Below are 13,408 nucleotides of genomic sequence, written 5' to 3'. Positions count from 1 at the left end.
TCTGTTATTTTCTGTCCGTTTTATTTAGAATTTGTCACGAGTTAAATTTAGATTACTCCGGATTATTCTAAGCGGGGTTGATGTAGTCCGCTACCAAAATCGCATACCAAATCTTCTTTAAGCGGAGATAACTGGGGCTATCCTTATCAAATTCAACGATGTCTGTAACAAAAAAATTGAAACCAATCTTTAGTAGGGAGTTATGCAGGCAAGGGGAAATGGTTTGTGTAACAGCTGTCACTACAGACACCAGGCTCGCCATATCGGACTTCTCCTTCTTAGGTCGACATGTCGCAAACAATCCTATTCGGCGGAACGATCGGGGTCGCCTTCTTCTGTATGGTAATCCCATCTTGAATAGGGAATAAAATTAAAATGACTCGTTTAAGGGCTGATAGGGAATTATACTTGAGCATGGCGCCAGCTTCTTTGACTTTGAATTCTAATTGTTCTTTAGATTCCTTGGGGATTGACAAAGACTTTTTATTTGTACTATCAGTCTTGTAGTAGTTCAAATAGTAGAAACTTTCCCTCACATATTGATCTTCGTTTTCAAGAGATTTGAATGAGAATGATAAGCCTAGTAATAAATAAGGACTTGCCAGTGTAGTGCAGTTGGAATTCCCATCGGGATCGGTCCTCGTTCCGCCGTAGCAAGCAGGTAACTCTTCGGAATTGACCAGAATAGCCACTTTCCATTCTTTATTATCCTGTCCGAAGATTTTGATCTTACTCATGGTTTTCTCGGGTACAAGGGTTTCATGATGGTGGTCAGTATTGACACGATCTTTGGCGCTAAAAAAATTCACAGTTTAAAAGTAGTTAATTATTAAGCAGACGAATTTAATAACGCCCGTCCGATCCTCAGGGTCCCCGTATTAGTTAGTTGGACATGGACTTTCGGTGGTTTAAGTTTTCATTCAAAATAATTAGGTTTTTCTTGGAAATTTATCGAAGGAATAAAAGAAAGGGGAGGTGCCGGTGTGGCAGCCAGTCCGTCTTGGTCATAAAATTCTCTAGTTGCCCTTTGCTTTAAGTGTTTAAAGTTCAAATAGTTTGGAATAACCACAGACAAAGTTGTGAGGTACCAACCAGGCCTGATCTGCAGGCGTTCTACAAATTAGTTATTGCATGAACCCTAAGCATACAAAAACGGTAAGAGAAAAACAGTTCCAGTCAACGGCACAGCTCAGGAATAATCGTACTCCGGACTATGTAACGATTTAAAATCAAATCCACCTAATAATCAAAAAGGAAGAATAGAGAAACATTTGTCCTACCTTTTAAACTGGGAAATACGGCCAGGCATCTACGTCAGTTGCTCCATCCCCTCCATCCATCCGTTGAAGAGTTCGATCCAGGCAGGATAGGAAAAAAGGGGGTCCTCGTGAATACACCCACACTCACATGGGCATACACTTGGACATTTAAAGAAAAGGAAAACAAACTCTATCGACATCGGTAGTTTCTCCATTCAAACTGGATGCTGTTTATCTAAACGAAAAATAAGAAATGGTTTACGAAAAAAATATTGAGAAAACAACAAGTAAAGAAAAGTCGAAAATGAGACAGAGAGTAAACCCTAATTGTTAATGAACAGGAGAATTGAAATTTTCTGTGTAACATGTTGCACTGATGCAAGTCTTGCATCATTCAAATATCTAGCACAGCAAGGAAAGTCAAAGCAGGGATGAAAGTAACAAAAATCATTACCCCATGTGATGATATTGAGATTGTTGCTGACGACAGGGCCAACACAAGTAAAACTTACATATCTCATTGTTATAATGGCCTAGCTCAGGACTCAAATCAGCACAAAGGAAAAGGTTACCTTGTGCAAACAGATTGCCATACTTCGACAGAGGCTTACACATGATACCATGCATGCTATGGTCAGGAACTAAAATTGCACAAATTGGAACAGGTTTTTCTTCTATTTATTCTAATAGTATTCTTACTTTTACCTGCTTAACAGAATGGCCGGAGTGGGTATCGAGCGATTTTATAAAGACCAGACGCGACGTGGTCAGAGTCCCACATTTTTGTCATTTTATTTATTCTGCTATTTTTCGTGCACTCACGTACGTTGCCAATATTAGTGATCATTAAGTTTTCTTTGAAGTCTCTTGATCTCTTTTTCGAAACTTGAAATAAAAAATAAATAAATAAAAAATAAAAATAAAATAAATGAAAGCAGACGACCCTAATCTTCTATTAATTAGCCATGCCATAAGATATCGATAGAAATTAAAAATCGACCACCCCCGCTAAATCCAAACAGCTCAAAAACAAAAAAAAACGGTTTGATCGCAAGCGTTCGACATTCGCTGAACGGATTGCGATTATTTTATTAGCAAAAATGTGTTAGTATCAACAAGATGAGGAACAAATTGATCCCCCTACCACTCTAAAAATTTACACGAAACCAGCCACGATAACACCATTCCGGAACTCCGGACCCTCTTGGAAGCAAATAGAAATTAAAACAACACAAAATATTTCTCTTTATCTAGTACACTCAAATGTTAATTCGCTTGCAATTGTCTGTCCATTTAAGGATTCAGATTCCATGTCATGTTGATTTAGATTAGCCTACTCCGGATTACTCAATGCAGGGTTGTCCTCTACCGAAATCGCATACCAAACCTTCTTTGAGCGGAGATTGCTGGGGCAATCGTTATCAAATTCAACAATGTCTGTAAATTAAGAAATATTGAAACCAATCTTACTAAGGAGTTATGCAGACAAGGGAATGAAACAGCTGTCACTTACAGACACCAGGCTCATCACATTGGAGTTCTCCTTCTTCGGTCGACATGTCGCAATCGACCCGATTTGACGGAACGATCGGGATCAATTCATTGCCTTCTTTGCGATACACGGCAAATGAAATTTCACCTTCCTCTAAATGGAAATCCCATCTTGAACAGGGAAACGGATTAGACGTTATCGTTAAGCGCAGTTTAGATACCATAAAGAATTATACTTGAGCAGGGCGCCAGCTTCTTTGACTGGGAATTCTAAGTGTTCTTTAGAGTCCTTGGGGATCGACAAAGACTTTTTATTGGCGGTATCAGGCTTGTAACGGAAATAGTAGGATTTCGGAACTTTTCCTCCCATACCAACCTTCATTTTCAAGAGATTTGAGTGAGATAACCCGGTGGTAGGTGGTCTATTAATGAATAGAAAGGACTTGCCATTGTAATGCAGTTGGGATTTCCGTCGGGATCGGTCAAAGTTCCTCCATATGCGACAGGCAACTGATCAGGATTGACGTGTTCCAGAATGGCCGCTTTCCATACTTTGTCATCGTGAGTGAACATATGAATCTTGCTCATGGTTTTTTCGGGCACAAAGGGTTTCATGATGGATCTCAGTATGTACGCAATCTTTGGCGCTAAAAAATTCACAGTTTAAAATTAGTAAATTACTATTTGAAAATATTTTGATGAGATAAGGAATCAACAAAAAAGAGGAGTCGAAATCCAGTGAAGACAACACACAACATTTGACAAAAATGATTACCATTAACAACAAAAACATTGTGGAGGTATTCGGGATAAATCGCCTCGTACAATTTAGCAAGTTTGATGCTCGCATCTATAACTGCACGTTGTCAATGTAAAATTGTCAGAATCAATTAATTTTTTCGCACACAGAAAATGATTATGCAGAAATCGACGTCGACATCACGAGCGTCATCATTCTGGATTAGACAATTAATTTTTAATGTATACTTATAAATTTCATTTATAGTTGTGTACATTTTTTGTTAGTGACGTGCTGCATGGAGATGCCGTCACAGTCGAAGATGATGGTTGTCTGCACCAGAGCATCTGGCACGCGCTTGAACTTATTCGGGTCCGATATGACTTGAGAAATGCCCATTTCAATCAAATAAATGATATACATCATAAAATCTATCTTCTTTGTCGAGCGGAGGATCCCTTTCATGTCCGTCTTTCCGTATCGCGTTATCCACACTATAAGATGGGAAATAAGATTTTAAAAAACTTCAAATTGTCTAATCATTATTGAAGGAATTTCACGTACAAGGATTTAGTAACTTGTCTTGTCCAGTGATACCAGCTGAAAGATAGTTGACCAAGACTTCCGGTGGCTTAGAGTCGTTTAGAATGCTATCGAGTTTCCATTGGCGACGCAATTCCAGCGACTAATTGTTGATGGCAATAATATATGCAACCAAGTTAGATTGTGATGATTGTTATTTCTATTTTAGTCGTCTTTCACTTACATTTCGGAGCATTTTTTCAGCTTTAGGCATGTCAAAATCGCGGGCTGTTTATAGGGAAATAAATATAGAATCATGAAACATTTACCAGCAAATGGAAATGATATCTCCCTATAGTTTTACCGATGAGCCACCGTGCAAGGAAAGCATCTTCAGAGTTGGTTAACTGTAAATCCTTAACCACCTCGCGAAACTGTTGAGAAAGAAAAGATTGCAGGGTTGTTAGCACAACGAGATAAAGGATTTTCTATCCCTTACAAAGTTACAAACACAAAATACTTCACATTTATCATACCTGCTTCAGCATGGTTTTTTGGCTGTCCGAGAGCTCAACGTTAAGATCCATTTCGTCAAATGAGGAGAACACATATACGTCAATACAACTTAAATGTGTATACGTAAAGTTATGAATACTTCCTGATTTTAGACAAACTGTGTCCAGCTTCTCTATCCACGTTATCGTCATCAGATAAGGTTTATTGTATCAGCATTGTCATTCTCTTATACTGTTTGTGATCTGGCCTTTTGACTCAAATTGCATCAATAGGTCCCATGTATTTTTAATTTTCTTAAAGTGGAGATTAAACTTGGCAACGTCTAATCCCAAAAGAAAAAAGAAAACAAAATGATTATTGTAGCAATCATTTTTAAAAATGCCTAGAGAATTATTTTGTGGTCGTGACTGCCGATAACATGATTATACTTATCTTTTACGACGCACTTTTCCTGTCACTCAATAATATAAATAACAATAAAAACATTCCAAAGTTTAAGCAAACAACGAATTGACCCAAACGACCGATGTTATTACTGATTATAGCCGTGGCCATCTCTGTTCAAACAGGTATATAACGGCAGTCGTCCTACTAGTAGTCAAGCAACCTCTCGTGCGTCACGACTCACGAACGCCACTGAAACAATGCGGTGCCGAAGCGAAACAGCCGATCCCGTTCTACTCCTACTGACCCCATTTTTTAACCTGACACGGGTACAAAATAATAATCAAACAGGAAGCCGGTGCGCAGTATAGATTCGCAATAGACGTTATTCACACGCGATGAAATTCATGGCTGTTTTTTCACTGGCCTTATTGATGGCCATTGCATCGGTTCATACGGTAATTAATTCATTTAAAAACTACTTATATTTAATTCGAGGTCATGTTATTAATGTTAGATTATTAATCCTTCCGGGAACACCAATCTTACTCATGAGTGAGACGAACTCACTATAACGTCTGTTTTTTCCTATTCATTTGAAAGAGAGAGCGTCAACGTTGCTCCTCTCTTGTCTACTCACTCTCTTTTGAGACTTCCTACCGGAATGTTCTAAGACTGGACTTGTGCCCTTTGTTACAAATCTAACAATTAAAATATTTTTAAAAATGTATCAGGCTACAACAGATCACGTTCAACACGCCATCCGAGCTGGACTGGTGCCAGTTCGAGGTGTCAATTTGGGTGGATGGTTGGTCGTTGAAAATTGGATCAATTCGAAAGACCCGCTCTGGGACGGAGTCCCCAGTACTGTAAGGAATCGTTTCAAATTTAGTGAATTTTACAATTAATTTTTTACAATTAGAATTTATTTCATTTTTTATTTCATTTTGAAACAATTAAAATTCATTACATTTTTTTAAAAATGCCATTGCATCATACCATTACACCATTTATAAAATCGTGCAGGTTTCCAGCGGAGGAGAAATGCAAACGATGAGGTATCTAGGTCACGAAGTGGGAGATGCTCGTTTTCGAACTCACTGGGACACTTTCATCACCGAAGAAGATATCGCCAACATTGGTATAAAAATATCAGTTATTTGAAAAATATTTCTTAGTTGATTTCGATACCAAAATTTTAATTGATTTCAAATTTAAATAGCTCGCAATAGTTTGAATACTGTACGAGTTCCCATTGGCTGGTGGATCCTCGGCTACGACATCCACGATCCTTCCAACCAACAAGAATACAAGACGTTTGCTCCAGGAGGTAATATAAATAAAATAGAATTAATTATATCCGAGTTAAAATTAATTATATCACAATTTTGGAAACGCAGGATTATACTTTTTGGATCGTTTGGTCCAGGAATGGGCCATCAAATACAATGTGGCCGTCCTGATCGACATCCACGCAGCTAAGGGAAGCCAAAACGGCAACGACCACAGTTCGCCATCGGATCCTGGACAGGCCTACTGGTCCCAGTATCAGGAAAACATCGACAACACCCTGGAAGTGGCCCGTTTCTTCGCTTCACGCTACCGTTACACTCCATCCTTCCTGGGCGTGGAACTCCTGAACGAGCCCACATCGGTGGACGTTGCCAAGCTGAAAGATTACTACCTGAGGGCGTACGACACCATCCGGACGACGACCGGAAACGATTGCATCCTAGTCACCTCTCCGATCCTGTGGGAGCAGAACGCCGGGACCAGCAGCGACTGGGAGAATTTCATGCCGTCGCCGGCCTACACCAACATGTGGCACGACTGGCACAAGTACCTCATTTGGGGATTCGAAGGACAGACGGCCGACTGGATCATGAACGAAGGTGTGGCTCTGATTGCCGCCGACATTGCGGCCTGGACGGGAGCACCGCTGGTCATGGGCGAATGGTGTGTGGCCGCTCCGGCCAGTGCCGTCTTCACTGACGTGACGCTGAAGCAGTACGCCTACAACATCATCACCACCATGGAGGCCATGAAGGGTGGCTGGACCATGTGGACCTGGAAGCAGGAAGGAAACAATCCCAGACCGGACGGACAGGGCGGATGGAGTATGAAGGATTTGATCAACGATTGTATTATGGATCCGAAATGGTGGGACAACACCTCCACCGTCTGTCCGTAATACTGATTAATATCGATTAATTGACAGTGTTCCTATTGTTAACGTCACAGTATATGTTTCTGTGAACACTTTTCAGATGGTTCTATGTAATACACTTTGTGCATAACGAAAAATAGCACATCATGACGTTGTATATTATAAGCTTAATACTCCAAACACCAAATATAGAAATTGCATTCAATGCGACGCGAGTTATCGCAGGCTAAAACGTCCATTTGAGACATTTTTTTTTAAGGAAATGGTATAGTTATTACATATTTGCACGCGAAGAACTGATATATTTTACTTGTGATATTTTTTTGTCGTCTTTGGATCCGATTATTCATTCGCAATTCTCATGGGGACAACGTCTTGAATTACCCAATTTGGCCGACGGTATTCTACGACACGGACCTAAACAATGTGTAACACATATATAGACCGTAAGAATTATATAACTGTAGGTGCACTGGTTTAGAGGGTAAAAAAAGGATGGAAAATGTTTGGGGCATTTTTGTTGTGATGTAAAGAAAAACGAATTAATTCCGTTTATGTACCATGCCATTAGATGAGTTGAAAGTCAATTTATATTCAGGGACGTTCGTACAAGTAGACATCCACGAAGGAGAATCAACCCATCCATCTTTTTCACCGATGAAAACCGACTCCCAATTCTGATGAAACGTACAAAAATTAATTGTATACACATACAATTATATACTACCTATCCTCCATGGTTTGTAAATATTGCGTCATATTAATACCACTCCCTCTTCTAAATATATAGTTCCTTTTTTTTTATTATTATTTTTTTTAATTACCTCAGTTGACCAAATGATCAATTTGCCATCCGTGTCGGCTGATGCGAGAAACCGTCCGTCGGGTGAAAACGACAAGGAATCGACTACACCTGAATTACACATTACAATTCTTAGACTACATCTAAGAATTCTTTCGTCCTTTTCTTTTGCCAGTGGAGTCCAAATGAGAATTCTCCCTTTATCCATTCCACTGAATAAAAAATTGAATTCAAATAAAATAACCGCGCGACAATCATTTGAAAAACAGTGACGCAATCAGCCCTCCTCCCTGCATGCCATTCCACTCTCCTACCCTCTTAATATAATTCTCTTTTCATTTGGTAAAATCTATTTAGCTTAGTCTAGTATATACCTAACCAAAATGAAATTGTCTGACGAATTCCTGGCCGCGTTCATTCCCTCGTCGCCCGTGTTTTTCCGGCCGTTCGGAAGCCAAGCAAAGCTTCGACAAAATCCGTTCTTGTAGACGTGAATGGGTTGGTCGCTGTCCACTGACCAAACCTATCATACGAGAAACGGCAAGTTAATAAAGCGATGACACGCCCATCAGCATCAATGACCAATAACGACATTTTATAATACCTTCGTCCATCGGTAGGAACAAGTAGCCAGACCTTGTCCGTTCGTTCCATAGCATACCTCTTATCCAACCCTTATAATATGATGTATAACATAATAGAATTGGTTTGATCACAGCATTCAAAGACGAAATAAAACTCACAACGTTTCTGTATCCAACGAATTTGACGACTTTGACTGTCGCCGTCGATTTGCCAATTTCACAAATTTCAATTCCGCCATTGTATAAGCCGAGAGCGGCTCGGTTCTCCGAGATCCACTGGACACTCACAATCACTCCGGTTGTCTCACGTTTGAATGTGCATAAGTGAAATGTTGGTCGGTCGGCAGGCGATGAATCACAGAAAGTCACCGAGTATTGAAAGTTTCGAAGCTGAAAACAAATTCAAGAAAATTGAAGGTAAAAGGAGGGAAATATTTCATGGAAAATAGAAAAAAGGGAAGAGATCAAATGACGAAATAAACAACTCACCCACACACCTCGAGCTTTTTCGGCGATGTCTTCTCTGAAAGGATTCCACTGGATTCGATTGAAATCGGCAGGAAAATTATTGGATGAAAAATAATTCACCATTTAATTAATTAATTTAAAAAAGAAATAGGAGATCGGAAAACGGGTAAAGAAACCGGATACAAACTTACCCATCTCTTAAAAGTAGCAAACAGGTTAGGTCTGAAAGGATTCCACACGATTTGTTGGATCTGCTCGGGTAAATTCTTTTGAAAGAGAATTTCGCCACTTGGATAACTCCACACGATGATGTCACGCTCGTTAGAAGCGATGGCAGCCAATTGGGTACCGTCTATCTAATATAATAATAATTAAAAACAAAATGAATTATTCAATACCTGCTGTTATAACCGCATGTTAATAATAATTCAATTAATTCCTGCTTTTGTTCAAGCGCTTTGCTACCGGTCTAGCGAAAGACTTAATTTTAATGTCGATTCTATTTATACTTACGTTCCATTCCATCGTCACAATTCTTTCTATATTTCCACGAGGAAATTCAATTGGCTTTGCATCCCAATTAGAAAAAGGAATGGACGAATTGGCCGCATAGAACACGATCATTTTTTCACCGACGATGCAGACAAGAACGGGTTTGGTCGGGTGGAATCGGATGACGCAATGGCCATCTTCGGCCACTGGCCGCACAACACTCTGAAATTCACCCGTGCCGCACCAATTGACTTCAACTGTCCTGCTAGCTCCCGCTCCATTTACAGAGTCTGTCAAAAATGGCAATTTCAATTTCTTCAGGACGTTTTCCAATGGCGGTCTTTTATTCGGGTCATATTCAATCATTTCGCGTACAATGCCAATCAGAAATTGTTCTGGACAATCGCCAGCTGCATGTATAGAAACGTTACATTCAGAAAACAGAAGTTAATTAGAAGCCACTTGAATGTATTTCACCAACCTTTATCAATATTGACTGGATTATTTTGGACAATATTACTTGTCACTGTATCAGCTTCACCAAACGGGTGTGTCCCGCGGGTCACGTAATAGAAAATGACACATCCGGTTGAGAAAATGTCGATGCTGGACGAGCCTGTTTTAATTTCTGTTGCATTGTTCAGTTTCCACTCGGGTGCCATCCAATCTAGAGTCCCTTTGATGGCGCTTATTGAATACATTCCGCTGCTACTCGTTTGCTTACTGAATCCAAAATCGGACAATTTGATTGTTGCAGGTTCCGATTTCGAAACGAGAATGTTTTCCGGTTTAACGTCTCGGTGAACCAAATTCTTCGAGTGAATGTAATGCAGCCCTTCGATAATCTGTTGCACCACTTGTACATCCGACGGAAGAGTTGGTCCAACGTATTTCCCCTCGCAAACGTGCATTAGCGTTCCGGCACACAATTCAAGAGCGATTAATCTATAAATACGGCGCATCATTGCATGGTGTTTTTGCTATTTTAAAATAAATATTTTACTTGAACTCTATAGTATTACCTAAAGTCGACATCATGTTCAACGGCTAGAATTGCCATGACATTTTCGTGATTGAGCTGTTTTTGCAGTGTGACTTCACGATCTTTCGGATCCAATCGCTGCAATTCGATTCTCTTGACGGCGACTTGTTTGCCATCGTAACTACCGAGAAACACTGTCCCGAAGCCACCCGTACCGAGTATTTCCCTTCTATCGTAACTAATTGTATCAGGGAAATGTGCCATCTCCAAGAGTTTCCAGCAAGTAATTTTATAAATTAATAAATAACGATTGAGCACTCACGGTCACTTTGGAATCGCTTCGCTTCCAAAATGAAGCCGTCAGTGATAAACAATCGGACCGTTATCTTTATTCCCGTACTACACCACCTTGGTTATCCACGATAGAAATAGCTCTAGCAAGATAAGGAATGACTTTCGACACATTTTAAGTGTGAATAGCATACAACTGAATTAAACAAGAGACATTTTTGTTTATTTGTTTTCTCCATTTCTATGTTTGCCCGAAAGTATCAACAGTTTACCCCAAAAAATAGTGTGAAATTTCTAAATAAGCAGACAGGGTCTCAATCAGTCCATATAGTCATTCGTTATTCGCCATTTGAAGGTCTATTAAATCTTGTCCAAGTCAGAACCGGTTTGGCTCACCACTGAGGCTGATCCTACCGAAATGGCGTACCAGATTTTCTTGGAGCGAATGTAACTGAAGCCATTGTCAAATTCAATCACGTCTAATAGGAAACAAGATCAATGTAACATGTCGAATGCAATATAGCCAAGCAACGGTCACTTACAGACACCAGGCTCATCACATTGGAGTTCTCCTTCTTCGGTCGACATGTCGCAATCGATCCGATCTGACGGAACAATCGCGATCAATTCATTTCCTTGTTTTCGATACACGGCGAACCCAATGTCACTTTCTTCTGTATGGAAATCCCATCTTGAATATAGGGAAACAAATTAGACATGATCTCTTTAAAACGCTGTTAGATAAGGAATTACATACTTGAGGACGGCACCAGCTTCTTTGACTGGGAATTCCAAATGCTCCTTAGATCCTCTTGAGATCGACAGAGACTTTTTATTACTGATGTCAGGTTTGCAGCTGAAGTAGCACGATTTTGGAACTACTCCGCCCATGTTAACCTGCGATTCAAAGGGATTGTGATGAAGAAATAATAACAAGAACTGATTTATAAATAAAAGAACTTGCCAATTTGATGCAGTTGGGATTTCCGTCAGGATCGGTCATAGTCCCTCCGTATGCGACGGGCAATTCCTCGGCATTGACGTATTCCAGAATGGCGGTTTTCCATTCCTTTTCATCGTGACCAAAGATTTTAATCTTGTTCCTAGTTCGTTCGTGAATAAAAGGTTTCAGCATGGCGAAAAGAAGAGGAAAAACCTTGGGCGCTGAAAATATAATTTTGAAAATGTTTTAAGATCGAAATTTGAACTCGAACAAAAATTGTCCCACCACTTACCGTTGACGACTAATATGTTGCTCAGGTATTCGGGATAATTAGCTTCGTATAAGGTAATCAATTTGATGGCAACATCGACAGCTATAAAAGTAAAATTCACAAAATTATGTTTTTGATTCAAATATAGAGCACTATCCGAGTCTAAGCATTTAACGTACCTTGTCTATTAGTGATGTGTTGCATGGACAGTCCTTCCAAGTCAAAGATGACGGTAGTTTGGACAATGGCGTCAGGGCTGCGCTTGTACTTCTTGGGGTCTTCTATCACCTTTGAAATGCTGAATTCCACCAAATAGGCGATGTACATGACGAAATCGCGTTTCTTTGCCGAACGGAGGATCCCCTTCATGTCCATCCTTCCATAACGAGTAATCCACACTGAAAATGCCCAAAATGCCATGATTTATCTTTCAGCATCAAGCAATTTAATGTGCGATTTTCTCTTACAAGGACTTTGCGCTTTGTCTCTTCCAACTAGACCAGCTGAAACGTAATTTAACAAGACTTCCGGCGGCTTGAAATCGTTTAGAATGCTGTCGATTTTGAATTGACGACGCCATTCCAACGCCTTATAGTTGAAGACATCAAACAGTATACACATAAAGTTAGATTGTTATTTCTAATTTCAAAAGATTTGTCTTATTACATTTCGGAGCATTTTTTCAGCTTTGGGAATGTCAAAATCGCGGGCTGTGTAAAAGAAAATTAGAATGATGTAAAACAAAAACCAAAATGCGAATTATTCATTATAGTATACCGATGAGCCATCGTGCAAGGTAAGCATCTTCAGAATTGGGTAACTGGCAATCCTTAACCACCTCGCGAAACTATGGAGAAAGGATGTACAAAGTCAACAATTTGAGTGATGATAAACTATAAAGATTCGATGCGAAAACACAAATGAGATAACGCGGATTCAATGGCTCATTCTGTCACAATTATCTGTTTTGATGTGTGTTATCATAATCAAGGTTAACGGTTAATAAGTGATGGGAAAATCCCACAAGATGTCTACGGCTAGAGAAAATGTCAACTTAGCAAATCCCAATCACTTATATTATTATGAAAACTTTTCCACAATATGTAATTTAATTTCTAATGAAAATTTCACTCTACTAATCATACTCCTGAATGGAAAGTTTATTAATAGAAATCAATTCCCTTTCAAATGAATCCCCTTTCATTTAAATCTAAGAAGGTTGTGAGCAGAGGACACCATAATTAATGGAGGAGTTCTTATTAGCATACAATAATAATAAGAAAAGAGTTAAAACGCACCTGCTTCAGAATCTTTTTCTGGTTTTCATTGAAATCGTTGAGATCCATGGCTCGTCAATAAAACACAGGATATCTTCGCTGAAGGTGAACAAAATGAATGCAACAAGTTTTTTCTTGATTTTTTATGTCCATTATATTTAGTAAGCGAGCTCTTCTATCAATTTTGTAGTGATAAGATAACTTTAAGTTTGTTTGGTAC

At 39.4% G+C, this 13,408-nt stretch overlaps 4 protein-coding genes across 5 annotated transcripts; 1 reads left to right on the top strand and 3 right to left on the bottom strand.

Moving 5' to 3' along the window:
- Window positions 1-2,331: 2,331 nt before the first annotated feature.
- LOC124207377 (SEC14-like protein 2) lies at window positions 2,332-5,165 on the bottom strand. The gene is made up of 10 exons (XM_046604794.1): window positions 4,548-5,165; window positions 4,376-4,445; window positions 4,256-4,299; window positions 4,054-4,174; window positions 3,765-3,983; window positions 3,526-3,606; window positions 3,198-3,397; window positions 2,987-3,126; window positions 2,773-2,921; window positions 2,332-2,696 (listed from the first exon to the last, which is right to left on the bottom strand). Exons 1-10 carry the CDS (start codon window positions 4,716-4,718, stop codon window positions 2,593-2,595), a joined length of 1,299 nt encoding a protein of 432 aa, XP_046460750.1. The 5' UTR covers window positions 4,719-5,165; the 3' UTR covers window positions 2,332-2,592.
- A 74-nt stretch (window positions 5,166-5,239) lies between these two features.
- LOC124207372 (probable glucan 1,3-beta-glucosidase A) lies at window positions 5,240-7,215 on the top strand. The gene is made up of 5 exons (XM_046604788.1): window positions 5,240-5,369; window positions 5,646-5,780; window positions 5,938-6,052; window positions 6,134-6,241; window positions 6,312-7,215. The coding sequence occupies exons 1-5, from the start codon at window positions 5,310-5,312 to the stop codon at window positions 7,100-7,102; spliced, it is 1,209 nt and encodes a 402-aa protein (XP_046460744.1). The 5' UTR covers window positions 5,240-5,309; the 3' UTR covers window positions 7,103-7,215.
- On the bottom strand, window positions 7,216-10,752 carry LOC124207369. Of its 2 annotated transcripts, XM_046604768.1 has the most exons (10): window positions 10,447-10,752; window positions 9,906-10,369; window positions 9,446-9,834; window positions 9,124-9,288; window positions 8,954-9,001; window positions 8,624-8,854; window positions 8,255-8,403; window positions 7,903-8,092; window positions 7,639-7,755; window positions 7,216-7,495 (listed from the first exon to the last, which is right to left on the bottom strand). In XM_046604768.1, exons 1-10 carry the CDS (start codon window positions 10,668-10,670, stop codon window positions 7,421-7,423), a joined length of 2,052 nt encoding a protein of 683 aa, XP_046460724.1. In that variant the 5' UTR covers window positions 10,671-10,752; the 3' UTR covers window positions 7,216-7,420. The 2 variants fall into 2 exon arrangements, with proteins under 2 accessions (XP_046460724.1, XP_046460725.1); XM_046604769.1 differs by lacking the exons at window positions 7,216-7,495; window positions 7,639-7,755 and adding an exon at window positions 8,485-8,554 and having other exon boundaries at window positions 7,970-8,092.
- A 146-nt stretch (window positions 10,753-10,898) lies between these two features.
- Window positions 10,899-13,350, bottom strand: LOC124207373 (SEC14-like protein 2). The gene is made up of 10 exons (XM_046604789.1): window positions 13,210-13,350; window positions 12,689-12,758; window positions 12,578-12,621; window positions 12,379-12,499; window positions 12,091-12,309; window positions 11,933-12,013; window positions 11,662-11,861; window positions 11,455-11,594; window positions 11,240-11,388; window positions 10,899-11,176 (listed from the first exon to the last, which is right to left on the bottom strand). Exons 1-10 carry the CDS (start codon window positions 13,255-13,257, stop codon window positions 11,058-11,060), a joined length of 1,191 nt encoding a protein of 396 aa, XP_046460745.1. The 5' UTR covers window positions 13,258-13,350; the 3' UTR covers window positions 10,899-11,057.
- Between the last annotated feature and the right edge of the window lie 58 nt (window positions 13,351-13,408).

This window comes from Daphnia pulex, chromosome 11 (assembly GCF_021134715.1).
Source record: "Daphnia pulex isolate KAP4 chromosome 11, ASM2113471v1".
In the NCBI taxonomy this organism is placed as follows: domain Eukaryota; kingdom Metazoa; phylum Arthropoda; class Branchiopoda; order Diplostraca; family Daphniidae; genus Daphnia; species Daphnia pulex.
This window is presented reverse-complemented; position numbering and strand designations above follow the sequence as displayed.